Raw genomic sequence first — 16,545 nt, forward strand, 5'->3', positions numbered from 1 at the left:
TTGAACATCAGTGCTGTGATCAGCCATTAAAGCAGTCCAATTTCCACTTTGTTCAAATAGTGCTTTTCTGACTTGTCTGGAGAAAGTGTCTGCCAATTCACTTTTTTTTTCATTTCTTATCAGCAAAACACATATATACTGTGCTCTTGTAGCTTATTATAAAACACAGGGGTAAATCCCTGAACAATCAGAAAACCAGCTAGAAAACCTGCCCAAGCTCTTCTACCAACCATTCACTTTGTCTGCCATCAAATGGAAAGGAAGTCAACAGATCACTGATGTTACAGGTGCCTGCCACTGAAAATTACCAGACCTTGATAATGGCCTTGTTTAAACCAATAACTTAGGAAGCTCTGCTTCTTAGGAATCATGTTGTCCCCAAGTACCCCCAATCATGTTTACAGGCAGATAGTCTGGGACAACAGTAAGAAAAATATACTGGAGAAATTCTTGGTGACACTACAGAGGTGCAACTCTGTCCTGTCCAAAACCTGCTTAGCAAATGTGGCAGTTTTCCTATTTGCCATGTTCAGGGCTGGTTGACACCCCAAAGTGCATGCCTTACTTAAATTTTCATTGAAGAACAAGATCTTTTTTTGTATTGGATTACCCTGGTCTCTTCCATATTGCCTCCTGTGTTTGTTGGAGGCTTGATCACAGGGAAGATGTGAAAGAAAGAAAATTTTCCATATATTTCCACACAAGCAACAGCACACATCATCTTCACCGAGATATGTTTTTCAGGATCTACTTTATTGCCAACATGCTGCTTAGAATATAAGCAAAAACTTTCCATGGATAAGGACCTGGCCTAGGCCACCTGGAGCTGATTGCTTTCTGGTTCTCCCACTTACAAGCTCCATGATCTTGAGCAAGTAACTTAATCCCTCTCTTAACCCATGCCTTAAATTAGGAAAATGGCTAATTCATCTAGCGAAGTCCAAATAATTTCATACTTGCCAACCCACTTACAACAAGGTCTGGTATCTAGGACATACTCAGTGTTGGCAGTAATGTTTACCATCTTTATTTTTACAATCCAGTTAACAGAGAGAACATAAAAATTTATGCAGAATTGTGTGATGTAGATTATGCATACATAATTGCAGTAGAGTCACAGGAGAAAATTATACGAGCTATAAAACTGTCATTTGAACTGACTGAAGAATGGTCCTTTATTCTTCGATTTTTATAATCATTCTTTCGAATCAAACTCCAGATCCCTCACTGGAATGAACATAAAAAGTAGGGTTTGTCCTCTACCTTGCTGGAGAGCCCAGCAAACAGCTTTGCTGGTGGCTAAATAAAAGGAGACTAAAGATGGGATGCTCAGTGCTGAGGAGTCTTGGCATAGTTGTTCTTATACATGCTTTGGGTGTGTGTGGTTAAGACTCTCAGCACTGACTATGAGAGTAATGAAATGGCTAAGAATACAATTCATAGTGTAGAATTGTAGAGATGCTGTTGAAAGTGATACAGGCATTGAAGTAAGTTCCCCCTGCTCCATTGAGTCTGCAGTGAGGACCAAAGTATACTAAACAAAGCATAAGGAGCTCCCACTGCACTTCATATTTGGCTCCAGGCAAAGCTTCAGATGCAGAAGGAAATGACAGTTATATCACAGAGACATTTCATCAGCATTCTAGAAGCTAGAAGATAATATCCTGGTCCAGGGCCTACGTCACCAGAAGACTGTAGACAATGGACTTCTCTGCCGTTACAACCTTCCTGTCTAATCAGTAAACATGCATAGCCATACCTTTCTATCATGTAACAAATAGTGACCAAAGATGGGGAAAACCTGCACAGATGTTTGGAAAACTGCAAAGTGCTGCACAATTGTTTGTTGGTATCATGGCAAGGAAAGAAACAAAGAGGACATTCAGGCTGGGGGAGAGAAGCAAGGAGCTGATTACCTATGAAGAGGAGTTTGTGACGTTACCAAGTGTACGTCTCTGGGACAGTGTTTGGCTCAGTGAAGCCTGCAGCAGAAAAGAAGGCTTGGAGTCTCTTTAAACGAATTATTTGCAAAATTATTTTAGGGGCCAGAGAGATGGCTTAGCAGACAAAAATACTTGCTGTGCAAGCCTGATAACTGGATTCAATCCTCCAAAACCCACAGTAGGAGAGAACTAACTCCCAAAAATTGTCCTGTGACCTCCATTGACTCTCTCTCTCTGTCTCTCTGTCTCTCTGTCTCTCTGTCTCTCTGTCTCTCTCTCTCTCTCTCTCTCTCTCTCTCTCTCTCTCTCTCTCTCTCTCTCTCCCTATCTCACACACACACACACACACACACACACACACACACACACATACACACATTCACACACATATTGAATATGTTAACACAATGATGACTTACAAATATTAGTGTGTAAATATTTTATTGTAGCTGAGTATTTTGAATTGCAAAAGGCATTATATAGTCACAAATAAGTAATTTTGTGGCCAGCAATGGGCCTCTTGGGGAGAGGAGGAGGAATTTACTTCAATCTATTATTTATTCATATTGACAGTCTACTCAAACCTTATCATCCTGTCCTTGGAGTTAATATAGTATTTATATTTGTTTACAACACATGTTTTGCTGAGAAGAACAATGATCTATTTCTATAGTACTTGGCAGAACGTAGGTCTTTAGGAGGCAGTTAATAATGCCTTCCTAAACACCTGAAAACATCTTCCTACTGAAAGTAAGGTAGGGACATTTTTCTGGAAGGGGTAGACTCCTGTATGTTATGGGGTCAATGGTTATTTGCAGAAATGTCTACATGTTTTTATTCCAAAATCAAGTTTATCTCATTCATTGGACTTTTCAAAGGCTTATGCACTGTCTCAGGGTTTCTAACTGTGAAGAGACACCATGACCACAGCAACTCTTATAAAGAAAAACATTTAATTTGGGCTGACTTACAGTTTTAAAGGTTTAGTCCATTATCTTCATGGTGGCATTCAGACAGACATGGTGCTGGAGAAGGAGCTAAGAGTTCTACATTTGATCCACAAGTAACAGGGACTGAACTATGTACCACACTGGACATAGCTTGAGCATACAAGACCTCAAAGCCTGTCTCCACAGTGACAAACTTTCTTCAACAAAGCCACACCTACTCCAACAAGCCACATCTCCTGATAGTGCCACTCCCGGGGGGGGGGGGGGCATTTTCCTGATAGTGCCACTCCCTAAGGGGGGCATTTTCTTTCAAACAACCACACACACTAGTTATCAGAAGGAGAATGGGTAGGTGACATCTGATTGAATTAAACCTCACAGGCTTTCTAATTGAAAATATGCTTCTTATTTTAGGTATTAAAGTTTGAGCCTGGCCATTTCAGGAGAAGGGGCAAAGCTAAGAATATGGCTCTCGTAGATATCCAGTTGGATCACCATGAGCGGTGTGACTGTATCTGCAGCTCAAGGCCACCTCGATAAGACTCTGTGTGCATTTATACATGAAGAATGAAAAGACCTTTGGGTTAAGACATGGTAAGGGATCCTTGTCTCACCCTAAGCAATCAAAGTTGCTTCTCAGCTACAATGCAGTGAACACAGGTGGAAAGCTCTCTTTGTTAATGCCATGGCAAGAACAAGCATATATTGTCAACTTCTATATCCATAAATATAGGAATTCATTTATTAATAGTACGTGAAGATATGTATGTATACCCACACACATGTCTATCTCTATGTGTGTAAACAAATGAAATACTTTATTCAGCATATTTACTGAAGTCCACCAGAGACAAATGATTCAATTATTACTCAATAATTTTGCTAAAATAAGGAATGTGTTAAACATATAAAACATCTCTTTAAGAAATTCAGAATATAAATTTCTTTTGAAACATTGATTCACAAAACATATCACGTCTTGCTCTCTTAAAGAAAGCATGTGTCCATTAAACAGAAGATGAAACTTTCTTATGTATATGTCTTAATAATATGGAAGAAAATAAAGTTTCTGGGGATAAAACCAAGTATTTAACTATTTTCTACATGAGATGCACTACACACCTACAAATGTGGACAGCAATAATCTTACTCCAAAAAAAAAAAAAACACAAAAGTAATACATGGTTGTTAAAAATCAAATCAAGCCCTCTTTTATGTATTTTGTCAAAGCAAGCTAACCTGTTGAGCGCCTTTCTCAATGAATTGCTCAGGGAGTGTTGTGATAGTCCTTCAAGAGACAAGCAATAGGTTGCAGCAGAATTTTCCATTTTTTTTCTGCAGAAAAGCAAGTATTTTCAGGAATAGCATGCCATTACTCCTGAGCCTTTCAACATGGTATTCATAGGAAGATGTGGGTGATAGAAAGTCAGAAATAAGCGAATATTGACATAACTGGGAACATTTAAAAATGGGTCTAAGTTCTCGAAACTGCCAATCATTTTCTATGTTTTGCTTTTGTGTTCCTATCTTTTCAATACGTACATGTAGTCAGATGTCATGTTATATCAGACAAGCCATCCTGGAATATTTATAGCCTAAAAGCTTTTATGTATTAACAAAATAACTAACTTTTATTGATATAAATTCCTAATCCTATACTTAAGATTCAGAATCTATATTCTGAATCAGCGGAAATTTAGATATGAGGTTTCCTATCCTTTTCAATCTTCAGACTTTACTCTATAGAGCCAGCAATAGTTGTGGAGGAACACATCTGGTCCTGCTTTTCCACTGGAAAGCTTTTTGTATTCGTTACTAGGAACGAGAGTCAGTTTTCCTCAGTGACTCCCCTATATCTATGCTAGAGACCGAGTCCAGAAACAGGAAGTCATTCATCACTCTCCAAAGCAAGATGCTTAGGAGGGAACATTAAAGTCACGTTAGCCTGGGCTGCTCTCAGGGAACTACATTCTTCTTCCTTCCTTGAGAGTAGAAGAGAAGTGATTTCTTCTGTGAATCCAGTGTGTCCTGAGCACAGACCGGTTTGGTACAAGATTTGTGCACGATCTGCTTTAGTCCAGTGTCAAAGGGTCAGCTCAAACACACTTGCACTGCTAGGTATATAGTGCCCTCCAATCCAAGTTACAGCTGTGCTCAGCAGACCTGTGCTTATTGTCACATGTCTTTTAAAAGTTCTGTGCAATTATCTTATCAGTTTCTATTCAATGATCATTAGAATCAAATACTGCATTCTTCAGTTGTCCAGAATGACAGAGAACAATGAGAAATAGGCCAGGCCCACAGTCAGGAGCCACTTCCCCTCCATAACCACTTGCAAGTTTCCTGTGAAATAATGGCTTCCTGTACCAAAACCATGCTATAATTCACTGTAGGCACAGGGCACAACTCACACCATAGTTGTGAACATGAAACACTAGAGCGCTCTACCCAATTTTCAGTAAACCTTCCAGGATGCAACAGCAAGTTAAAGCCTTACCCTTCTCATCCTCTTATTTACTAGCTGCAGTGTAGACAGACATATACACTGAGGCTACTACCTTTCTTGAATTCCCTTGGTTATCTGTTACCTATTCCACATCCAACATGTAGCAAATAAATCTGTTTCATTGCCATCAAAATAAGAATAAAAAACAAACCACTGTACAAATTACATTTCAAAACAAACTAATAAATACACAGCTCTGCATAGCTCACTACCTGGAATAATGCCATTCATTCAACATGTTCTTACAGGGAAGAACACTTTCATAAGTGGAGGGTTGTTATGATCTTTTGTCATTTCAGTAACATGCAGCTTTTCCTCTCACAGCATTTTCGATAGAAATATAATATGGCTCTTTTCTTCATAAAAAGAATAAATACTGCTTTGAACAAAACTACTCCATTATTTAGTACTGAATTGCAATTTTAAAAGGTGTGCAACATTACCAAGGCACTCTAACAAACCCATCTAACTGGAATGACAAGACGGGTGATTGCTGAGAGAACTGAGCACCTGCTCCCAGCCCAGAGGCATCCATGCTCCCTGCCTCACAGCTGAGGTGGGGGTTGCTCATTCATGTCTCCTCTTGCTAGTGGTCTTGCATTTTTCTGTTTCCTGCTCCAGTCAGCCTTTCAGTGAATTCTCCTCTGACGTTGCCCACCTACGAAAGTTCCCATCCTTTCTCTTCCTTGAGGTCTTAAATTAAGATTATCACAGCCTCACCTTCCTTTTCCCCTCCCTTCCATATGCCTCTGGCTGGAACAGATGGTGGGTCACTGCTGCCCACTCAGAGGAACCAACTGAGGTCTCTCCCCCGAAGGAGCATAGACCATGACGACAAAGAGAGGTCTCGTATGATCAAGAACACTTGCTTCCAAGTTTAGTCTTTATTAGCATCCTGCCAGAGACAGAATGGCAGCTGCAAAGATCTGAGGGAAACCTTACTTCTAGCTTGATGACTATAGAAGTTTAGAGAATAAATACATACAGAAATGTATGTGTTATATGACAAGAATCAACTTTATCAAGAGAAATATGAGCCAATGTGTTAGCCAAGGGGTTGGAATGGGGAAAAGATTAAACAGTACTGTGTGTGGTAGTAAATTCAGATAGCTTGGGTTTTTATGTAAAGCATAATGAAAACTACATGCAAAGCATTTAACATGAATGCATTAAGAACTTAATTTCATCTCCTAAAATGTACATGTGTACAGTTTTACTCCACTACTAACTCAGCAGCTAAATGGCTCACATTTTCACAGGGTCTTCCAGTACATCACTAAATTAAAATTTGTAGATTAATGTTCGTTTCTGAATGACTCATATTTTCACAGGGTCTTCCGGTACATCACTAAATTAAAATTCAGAGATTAGTATTTGTTCTGAATTGCTAGAAAATACATTTTTTGTTTATTGGCATCCCTATCATATATGCTAGAAAGTAGAATATTTATAATGCATTGGCTTTATTGATATTCACTCAAATTCTGTTGTTTTTAAAGATCAAGCTGAACACTGCAGAGATCTACAAATGTAAAAGAGCCCCTGACATGTGTCAAATAAAATAGACATTTTTGGGTAAGCAACGAGTTGTTTGTTTCTTGCTGTTGAAGGTATATTTTCTTTTATTGAAAATAGATTTTATTCACACAATATACTCTGATTACAGTTTCCCCTCCCTCTACTCCTCCCCATTCTTGCCCACCTCCCACTTCTCATCCAGCTCCACACCCTTCCTCTCTCTCCTTAGAAAACAAATAGGCATCCAAGGGAAAATAATAAAATTAAGTAAAATACAATAAGATAAAACAAATCAGAATAGGACAAAACAAATACAAAGAAGGAAAAGAGCCAAAGAAAAGGCACACTCGCACACAGGAGTCCTATAACAGCACGAAACTGGAAGCAATAATGTATGCACAAAGGGCCTACACAGTTGTTGTTTTTTAAAGAATGCCTTGACTCAATGTTATGAGACAAAGAATCTTCAAAGATAACTTTGAGTTCATTTTTTATTGACTATCTACTGCTGGACATGGCCTACCCTTAAGAGTAGTTCATTTCCCCAGTGAGACTCCTCTGGGGAAAACTAAATTTTCATTTGCAAGTAGTTATCATCTAGAGACAGCTTCTGGGTTAGGGATGGGGTCATATGTCCACCTTTCTTCTCAACTCTGGGACCCCATCTGGTCCAGGCCCTGTACATGCTGCTGCACAGTCTCTATGGTTTTATATGTGCATCATGTGCATTATATGTGCATATAAAACATCATGCAGTGTTTAGAAGGCATTGTTTCCTTGGTGTCCTCCACCCCCTCTATCCTTGAACTCTTAACCACCTCTTCTTCTCAAAGCTGAGAAAGGAAATATTTGATGGGGACATCCTGTTAGGGCTAAGTGTGACAAGGTCTCTTAATTTATGCACATTTTCTGGCTGTAGGTCTCTAAAACGTTTATCATGAAGAGGTACTGGATTTTGTCAAAGGCCTTTTCTGCATCTGATGAGATGATCATGTGAATGTTTTTCTTTCAGTTTATTTAAGTGGTGGACTACATTTATCAAATAACATAGTTGAATCATCCCTGCCTGCATCTCTGAAGACTGCTTGATCATGGTGGATGATCTTACTGATATATATGTTCTTGTATTTGGTTTATAAGTATTTTTGCATCTGTATTCATATGGGAAGTTGATCTGTAATTTTCTTTCTTTGTTGGGTCTTTGTGTGGCTTAAGTATCAGGGTAATTGTGGCCTCTTAAAAAGAATTAAGCAGTGTTCCTTCTGTTTCTATTTTGTATAATAATTTAAAGAGTATTGGCATTAACCTGCCTTGAAAGTCTGGTAGAATTCTGCACTAACATGGTCATTTGTGGTGGTAAACTTTTAATTACGGTTTATATTTGACTAGGAGTTATAGATGTTTTTAAATTTGGTAAGGTACAGGTTTTTAAAGTATGATCCTACAGTTCTCTGGATTTCCTCAGTGTCCGTTATGTCCCCCTTTTCATCTCCTACTAATTTGGATCTTCTCTCCACCTTTTAGTCAATTTGGCTAAGAGTTTGTCGGTCTTATTAATTTTTTCAAAGAAACAAGTATTTGTTACATTGATACTTGTAATTTTTTGTTGTTGTTTCTTTATTATTGATTTCATCCCCAAGTTTGATTATTTCTTGCCACCTACTACTTTTGGATGTGATTTCTTTTTCTTTTTCTGGTTTTTGTTTGTTTGTTTGTTTGGGGTTTTTTGGTTTTTTGTTTGTTTGTTTGTTCTACAGCTTTTAGGTGTGATATTAAGTTACTATTATCTCTCCATTTTTTTTAACTTAGTGGTATAAAATTGTCTCTTAGAACCACTTTTAATGTGTCCCATAAATTTGGATATGTTGTGTTTTCATTTCCATCCAATTCAAAAAAAAGTTTTAAATTTCATTCTTAAATTCTATTTTGACCCATTTTTCATTCAGTAGTGAGTTGTTCAGTTTTCATGAGTTTGTAAGCTTTCTGTTATTTCTGTTGTTGTTGATATTCAGTTTAATCCATGGTGGTCACAAATAATGCAGGGTATTATTTCAATTGTCTTTTATCTGTTAAGACTTGTTTTGTGTCCAAGTGTGTCATCAGTTTTGGGGAAAGTTCCACGAACTCCTGAGAATAGGTACTTTCATTTGTGTTTGGATGAAACAGTCTGTAAATATCTCTGAGGTACCTTTGGTTTATACTGTCATTTAGCTCCAACATTTGTCTGTTGAGTTTTTGTCTGGATGACCTGTCTACTGATGAGGGTCGAGAGACTAACAGTCTCCCACTATCCATTTCATGAGGGTCAGCAAATTATCTAAGCTGCAGCAGTGGTGATTTTACGGGCTTAGATGCCCTTGTGTTTGGTCTATTCGCAATCGCAATGTCCTCTTGGTGGATTTTTCCTTTGAATATGTAGTGTCCTTCCTTCTCTTTCTTCTCTGATAGTTTTGGTTTGAAGTCTGTTTTGCCAGATAGTAAAGTGGCTGTACCAGCTTACTTCTCAGTTCCATTTGCTTGGAATAGCTTTTTCCATCCTTTTATTCTAAGGTGATGTCTATTCTTGATGTTGTGTTTCTCAGATGCAGCCAATGGATGTATCCTGTTTTTTGCATCCATTCTGTTAGCCAGTGGTTTTTATTAGGGAATTGAGATCACCGATGTTGAGAATCATCAATGAACAGCAATTGTCAATTCCCCTTATTTTGTTGTGGTACTGTGGGTTCCTATCCCCTCTTTTGATTTGCTGTTCTGGTATTATTTATTCCTTGTGTTTTCTTTGGTGGAATTAACCTCTTCAGGTTGAAGTTTTCCTTCTTGTGCTTTCTGTCAGGCTGGAATGTAAGAGATAATTGTTTAAATTTGTTTTGTTGTAGACTATCTTTCTCCATCTATCATGATTGAAAGTTTTTCTGGGTATAGTAGTCTGGGCTGACTTCTGTGTTCTCTCAGAGTCTGCTGCACATCTGTGCAGGCCCTTCTGGCTTTTAGAGTCTCCATTGAGAAGTCGGGTGTAATTCTGATAGGATGTTACTTGTTTTTTTTTTTCTTTTGCAGCTTTTAATACTCTTCCTTTGTTCTGTACATTTAGTGTTTTGATTATTATGTGCTATGGAGAATTTCTTTTCTGCCTGTCACATTCACACTCCATCCATTTCTCACAACCTTCTACTTGCCAATATTGAAGTCAGAGAAAGCTGGATGCCTACTTTGGAGACCACTGAAGGAAGGGATCATGTAAGCAGATTACATGCACAGTTACCCAAGTAAGCAATTAATAGGGCAAAATGCCAACTGTTTCTAATAGAATAGTGCTCCTTGAGAGTGAGCACATTGTATAAACATTTTCTAATGTCATACACTTTGTTGCACACTTCTGATTGTGATGCTGATATTTATTTATGTCTATTGATGTTATTTTTGTTCATTCATTCACTCAATAAGAAATCCTTTGAAACCCATTATGTATCTGACATACTTTTGAGTTCAAATCCAAGTCTAATCCATAACTAAGGAAAAAACAGGAGAAAGGAATTCTAGGTGGGGTGAGTGGAAAGATCAAAAATCCCCCCCGGGGGGGAATGTCTGGTGAAAACAAGGAATCCAGGTTAATCTTCAAAGAGGACAAAGACTAAATCCAAAGGGTTTCACAGAGTAAAGTGGCAGAAAAGGAAGGAACAAGATCCATAGTGGAATGCTTGGCTAGCAGTTTTGATTAGTGAGTACCACATTAGGTGTGTCTCACCCAGGTGGCTAGAGGGCGTTTGTTCTTCCACACTAGGGAGGAAGTGGTGAGCTTCTAAGTATTGGGGGCTCATAATAGCCATAGAGAGCTAGTCAGATGCTAGAAGGCTTGCCACTGTGTGGGCCTGTGTTTCTTCGCTTAAAACTTGGGTACATAAGAAGTGTCAGTCCCAGCAAAACAATTCAATGATCTTGCTTTTTGGAAAGTAACAGTCTATGGGAAGAATCAGAGATGTAAGGTACAGAGTGTTTGGGAGCTCTAGGAGGGAGACATCTGAGCCAGGAAGGTGTGTGTGTGCACGAGCTTCTCAAATCCTCCAGGGAATTCCGTCCCTAATAATTATAAGGACCAGGAAGGCTAATAGGAAAATCCAGAGACTTTTGTGAAAAGCTAGGAAAGGCAGAACAGGCATTGAGGTGTCCTGGATGGAGCCATGTGAATTAGATTCTGAAAGCATTCTCCTAGGAGAACCAGGAGTGCAAACGATAACGCAATTTTGAAAGCACATCATTCAGGAGAGGAGCCAAGACAAGCTGCCATCCTTCTAGTGGCCACAGAGAATGCAGAGGACAATGACAACCAAAGAGCTCATGAATGCATAACCTTGCGTTCCAAGACCATAGTAAATACTCAATGAGGGTTGGTTAAGTGCCTAGCCCTGTGCTAGACACAACAGATTCATAAAACACAAAACATGTGTCTCTTGCTTTATCAATCTAGAGCAAGGAGGACAGATTAAACAAACAATTACGTAAGTGACCAGGGGACAGGGAAGGATTCCTTGAGAAAACAATGTTAAAACAGGAGCAGAAAGATGAATCAGCAGTAGGGAAATGTGAAAGGAAAGATGTGTTAGAAATTAAAAGAAAAACGGCTGTAGAAATCTTTGGACTAATTAATGAAGCAGAGTTGGTGATGGATTTGAATGAGGCCAAGGAAGATCATGGATTGTTCAAAAGCTTCTAACTGAGCAGATAGAGTCACCATGTGCTGAGATGAGAACAGGGAAGAGGTGTGACATGATAGATAGGGAGCACACTGTGAGGTATCAAGGTAGATAACCTGTGATATGTCCAGGTGGAGATATTAAGTGGGCAATTCAGTGGTGAGTCTGAAACTCAGGAATCCAAGGATGAAAGGTTAAGTTTAGAAGTGACCAACATGTGTGTAATAGCCACAGGAGTAATCTCAGAGACTCTAAGGCTGAAGAGTGGGGGTGGGAGCACAGAACAATTGGAAGAGGGTAGGAAGCTGCTCAGTGCCAGAGAAGAAATCATTTCAAGGGGACCTAATCAATTTTATTAATGACTATAGAGATGACAGGATGTCTGACTTTTTGCCTATAAAGACTCCTCTAGACCCCACCTCTACTCTGTTCCTGAAACACTTCTATAATAACGTGATAAATGACTTACTAATAGGGTGATGATTGCTAGTGGGATGATAGGACTATTCTGCATTTGTGTTGTCCAAGACCACAGCCACTAGCTCTGTGTGTCTGCTAAGGACTTAAAATGTGACCAGTTTGTTTGATGAAGGTTTTATTTCCTTTTTCATGACATTGCAGTTAGATACAAACAGCTGCATGGGCCAGTAGTGACTACTATATCAGCCAAAGCAGCTATGGGCCCTAGCTGTCATCTACAGGGTTATATTCAGAATAACTACTTCAAAATAACCAAAAGAGAGAGAGCATTACAGTCAAATCTCTAAGAAAGGGGCACCCAAACCAAGCTTTCTCTAGATGACAGACCTGAGAAAACTTCAGTCTCTCTTTGTTTGGAGTGGTGAAATCTGAAAAGCAATGACTGTTGGGACTTGGGGACAAAACCTCCATAGAAAATCAAACAGCAAAAGGAGAGGGAGGGGTGACAGCATCACCTTGCAGTGGCTGCTGGTCTGAGGGATCTCCCCGTTCCCATTGGTTCCATTGTCTGGGCATGTCCCATTGTTGGACTCTGAGAATATCAAATGATAGATCAATGGACCCAGTGAGATCCTGTGGAGGGAGGGATTGTAACAGACTAGACCTGTGACAGAAACCACTTTCTCTAGCAGGTGATTTGTGCCTGAGAGAAAGAAAGTACAGTTAGTTCTCATTATCTAGGACAATGATGCTCCATAAAGTTACCCTGATCACTGAATTAGCAACTACTCTGCTGTGATACCTAGAAGTACAGAGCTGGGTCACAAGTACAGAGCCACTGGTCACAATGAGTCAAGTACAGAGCCTCTGGTCACAACAGGTCACAAGTATAGAGCCAATGGTCACCACAGGTCACAAGTACAGAACCACTGGTCACCACTGGTCACAAATACAGAGCCTCTGGTCACAACAGGTCACAAGTACAGAACCACTGGTCACCACAGGTCACAAGTACAGAACCACTGGTCACCACTGGTCACAAATACAGAGCCTCTGGTCACAACAGGTCACAAGTATAGAGCCAATGGTCACCACAGGTCACAAGTACAGAACCACTGGTCACCACAGGTCACAAGTACAGAGCCAATGGTCACCACAGGTCACAAGTACAGAACCACTGGTCACCACAGGTCACAAGTACAGAGCCACTGGTCACCACAGGTCCCAAGTATAGAGCCACTGGTCACCACAGGTCACAAGTACAGAACCACTGGTCACAACAGGTCCCAAGTACAGAACCACTGGTCACAACATATTCATCAACTGATCAATGAGTAATATGGTTTTATGTGAGTTTCTGATTAAGGATACCTTATTGACTAAATATTGATGATGAATTAATATTGAATTCATAGCTAATTGTACTGTAACTCAGGCCTCAGCAAAGCTTCCTAGCATGTGCATTTTTACTATAAGTCACAGAACAGTCAGTGTGCCCTCAGGAACTCAAGACAGCAATGGACCTGCAGTTTCCTTGAAGATCATTTTAAAAGCAAAATCAACAAAAAGTTTGAAAAAGGGCAAGAAAGAAACTTGCATTTTAAAAAATATGCAGGTTGTTTATGTATTTATGTTGGAAACAGGTTCACGTGTAATCCAGGCTTACCTTGAATTTGCTATGTATAGCCTAGGATGAATGACATCAAATTTCTGATCCTTTGACCTTTCTCCTGAGTGTTGGAATTACATGCATGTGCAAACAGTTCTATATGGTTCTGGGATTTGAACCCGGGACATCATACATGCTAGGTAAGTACTGCAACAACTTTTTCATGTTGATAGCCAAATGAAAAACCACTTGTTTGTGGTAGGAGAGTGGAAGACAGACTGTTTAGCCTCCGTTTTGGAACAACTATATTTCGTATTTTGTTACAGCTCCATGCCTGTCTGTGAACACACACTGCATGGATACTACATAGTGGCTTGGTTTTGAGTAGGCAAACTTACAAATATAGAAACTAAATAATGAGCATTGACTTGATAATAATGCTACTTATTAAATGTCAGTAACATGCCAGGATATTTCTGAGGCTTACTCATTGGTAAGTGGGCTTTTTGAGAATGAAATGAGCTAGAATAAAAGATAAAGGTTTTATCACACACAGCGTTATTATGTTTCCTAAGAATGAAAAAGTGAGCAGAGAAAAATTCATGCAACTTGCCAAATGTCATCAAATACATAATAAACTCCAGATGATGCCGCTGTAGTCTAGATGCTTAATCCTATCACAACACCACCTATCTGATTGAATATATACCTGGCAGAACCAAAGGAACTCTTCAGGAAGGACTCTGTGAGGCATCAAGCCTGAGGTCGAAACTGAAGGTACAAGTCAGGGTTCACTTATTTCACTAATGGTCACTGAGTAACCATTGTGTGGCAGTGTGAGGCTAGGCACCAAGTACCATGTACAAAGAAAGGAACAAGAGAGACACAAAATAAATACACATTTCATAAAATGATGAAGCTTTTAAGAAAAACTAGTTAGAAAGTCAGTAGAAATCCTATCTCAAGAGGCAATATTTTTTGTTGATACCTAAAAGAAGTGAGAAGGAAGAGTGTGTTAGGTAAAGAGAACAGAAAATACAAGAGTCCTGGGATAGAAATAAGCTAGGGATGGTATAAAAATAGCAAGGGGGCTCAGGTAGAGAAGATCAGAACTAGACACTGAGTTGGAAGAAGACTGGGCCAATCCTGTGGAGCCTATCAGGTCAGGATATGGTATTGAGCCAATCACTGAAAGGTTAATAGGTCAGGATAAGGAATTTGGATTGACCTTGTTGATGCAGAGAACCTGTATATTGAGCAAGGGCATGAAGAAATACGATGAGATAGTCGCGGTCTCTCTGGTGCTCAGCTAACCACAGAGAGCAAGAGGCATTGGCAAGCTCAGCAGGGAGAGGTGGCTCCATCTCTGGAGGCCAAATGGGAAAGTGAGATGCAGCTTCCAGATACAGTTTGGAAACAAAGCTTTAAATGTAAAATGTCATGGAAAGAGCTCAGGAGAGATTCCAAGAATCCACCTTGAGTTCCTCAACAAATGCTGAAGTGTCTCAGTGAGACAGACAGTGATAAGGGGGCATTGAAAGAGAATCTCAAGTGTTCTTGGGAGTTTCATCTTTTACTACAGCTTAGATTATCTAGTCCTACCAGATTTTTTAATGGTATCCAGGTCTGCTGGATAGTTTGTGCTCAGTACATTGAAATAATTGCCATGATTACTCCTCAAACTCTCATTTTGTTAAATAGAAGTGAAATAAGGAGACTCTTTACTTGGTACTGTGTCTGCCTTGCAAGCATGAGCGCTTTTATGATCCCTAGTGCTCATATAACAGAGCTATGTGTGGTCACTCACTTCTACAACATTGGGGGCTGGTGGGTGAGAGATGGGTAAATCCCAGAACTTGCTGGCCAGACAGTATATGCAGTGAGCACTGAGGAGCAATTGAGAAAGACACTGGAGTCTTTCCTGGTCCCAGCATACAGGGACAGCATATGCACATATTCATACACCACCCACACACAAGAAAAATAAAAAGACGATAGGCAAGGGAGGGAAGAATAGAGAAGAGTAAAGAAAAATAGAGAGGGAAGGGTAAGGGAGAGAAAAGAAACTACGGTGTATTTCCTCATTTAAAACTCGTATGAACACTAGATACAATTTGGTTATGGCATAAACTAAGCTGAAGGGCTGTGTGATAATTTACTTCCCCCATGGACACATATGGCTCAGTGAAGATGCTTGAGTTTAACACAAGGATCTGACGAGAAGTGCTAAACAAATTAGCTTTGCTGAGATACACAGCCTGCACTCTGCAGCCTTGACCAAATCAGTGAACCAGTAAATATAGTCATTGATGGGAGAGAGAAAGTATTTTGGTCAACTATTTACCCAGAAATGGAGTTTAAAAAAAAAAAAACTAAAAATAAGTTACTGAATTCCAATACCTTGAGCTCACCACATTTGGCTCTACAGGAAGTAAAGTCGTTTCCTGTTTCACTCACAAGGAGAAACATTTCTCCAAGAGACATTTTAACCAACTATATAAGCTTTCACATAAGTCTCAGGCTCATGTCTTCTTTTTTATTCTCATAGGAATTGAAAACAGAATAAAAACCACAGAACTGTGAATATTACAGGCCTAAACTGAATCTTAAACTAGAATAAAGGAAAGGAGACAAAGGTAAATCACAGAGCTGTGTCTAGAACATGTTTAGTTTTTAATAGGACTTTTTTTCATAAATGCGCTCAGCAATTATTTTTACGAACTGACCATGTTTCAGGTCCTGCACTGTACTGGGCGCTCAGAATACAATGACTACCATCTTGACTTTCTCTGGTTATACAGGAGGAAGAACACTGACGGCTAATAAGATGTCTGCCCCTGCCCTCCCTTAGAATACAGTTCCTCCAGCTAGGGAGATGGCTCAGTAGTTAAGAGTAGCTGCTATGTAA

At 39.5% G+C, this 16,545-nt stretch overlaps 1 protein-coding gene across 3 annotated transcripts in view; it reads left to right on the forward strand.

The window, feature by feature from the left end:
- The window catches only part of Pdgfd (platelet derived growth factor D), a 213,358-nt gene extending 209,291 nt beyond the window's left edge, over nucleotides 1-4,067 (forward strand). For 2 of the 3 annotated variants that reach the window (XM_059267277.1, XM_059267276.1), the window contains exon 8: nucleotides 3,308-4,067. In XM_059267277.1, the coding sequence (XP_059123260.1) occupies nucleotides 3,308-3,433 (126 nt within the window). In that variant the 3' untranslated portion in view covers nucleotides 3,434-4,067. The remainder of the gene's footprint in view (nucleotides 1-3,307) is intronic. The other variant, XM_059267278.1, reaches the window with a different exon arrangement.
- Nucleotides 4,068-16,545: the final 12,478 nt, after the last annotated feature.

This window comes from Peromyscus eremicus, chromosome 7, assembly GCF_949786415.1.
Source record: "Peromyscus eremicus chromosome 7, PerEre_H2_v1, whole genome shotgun sequence".
In the NCBI taxonomy this organism is placed as follows: domain Eukaryota; kingdom Metazoa; phylum Chordata; class Mammalia; order Rodentia; family Cricetidae; genus Peromyscus; species Peromyscus eremicus.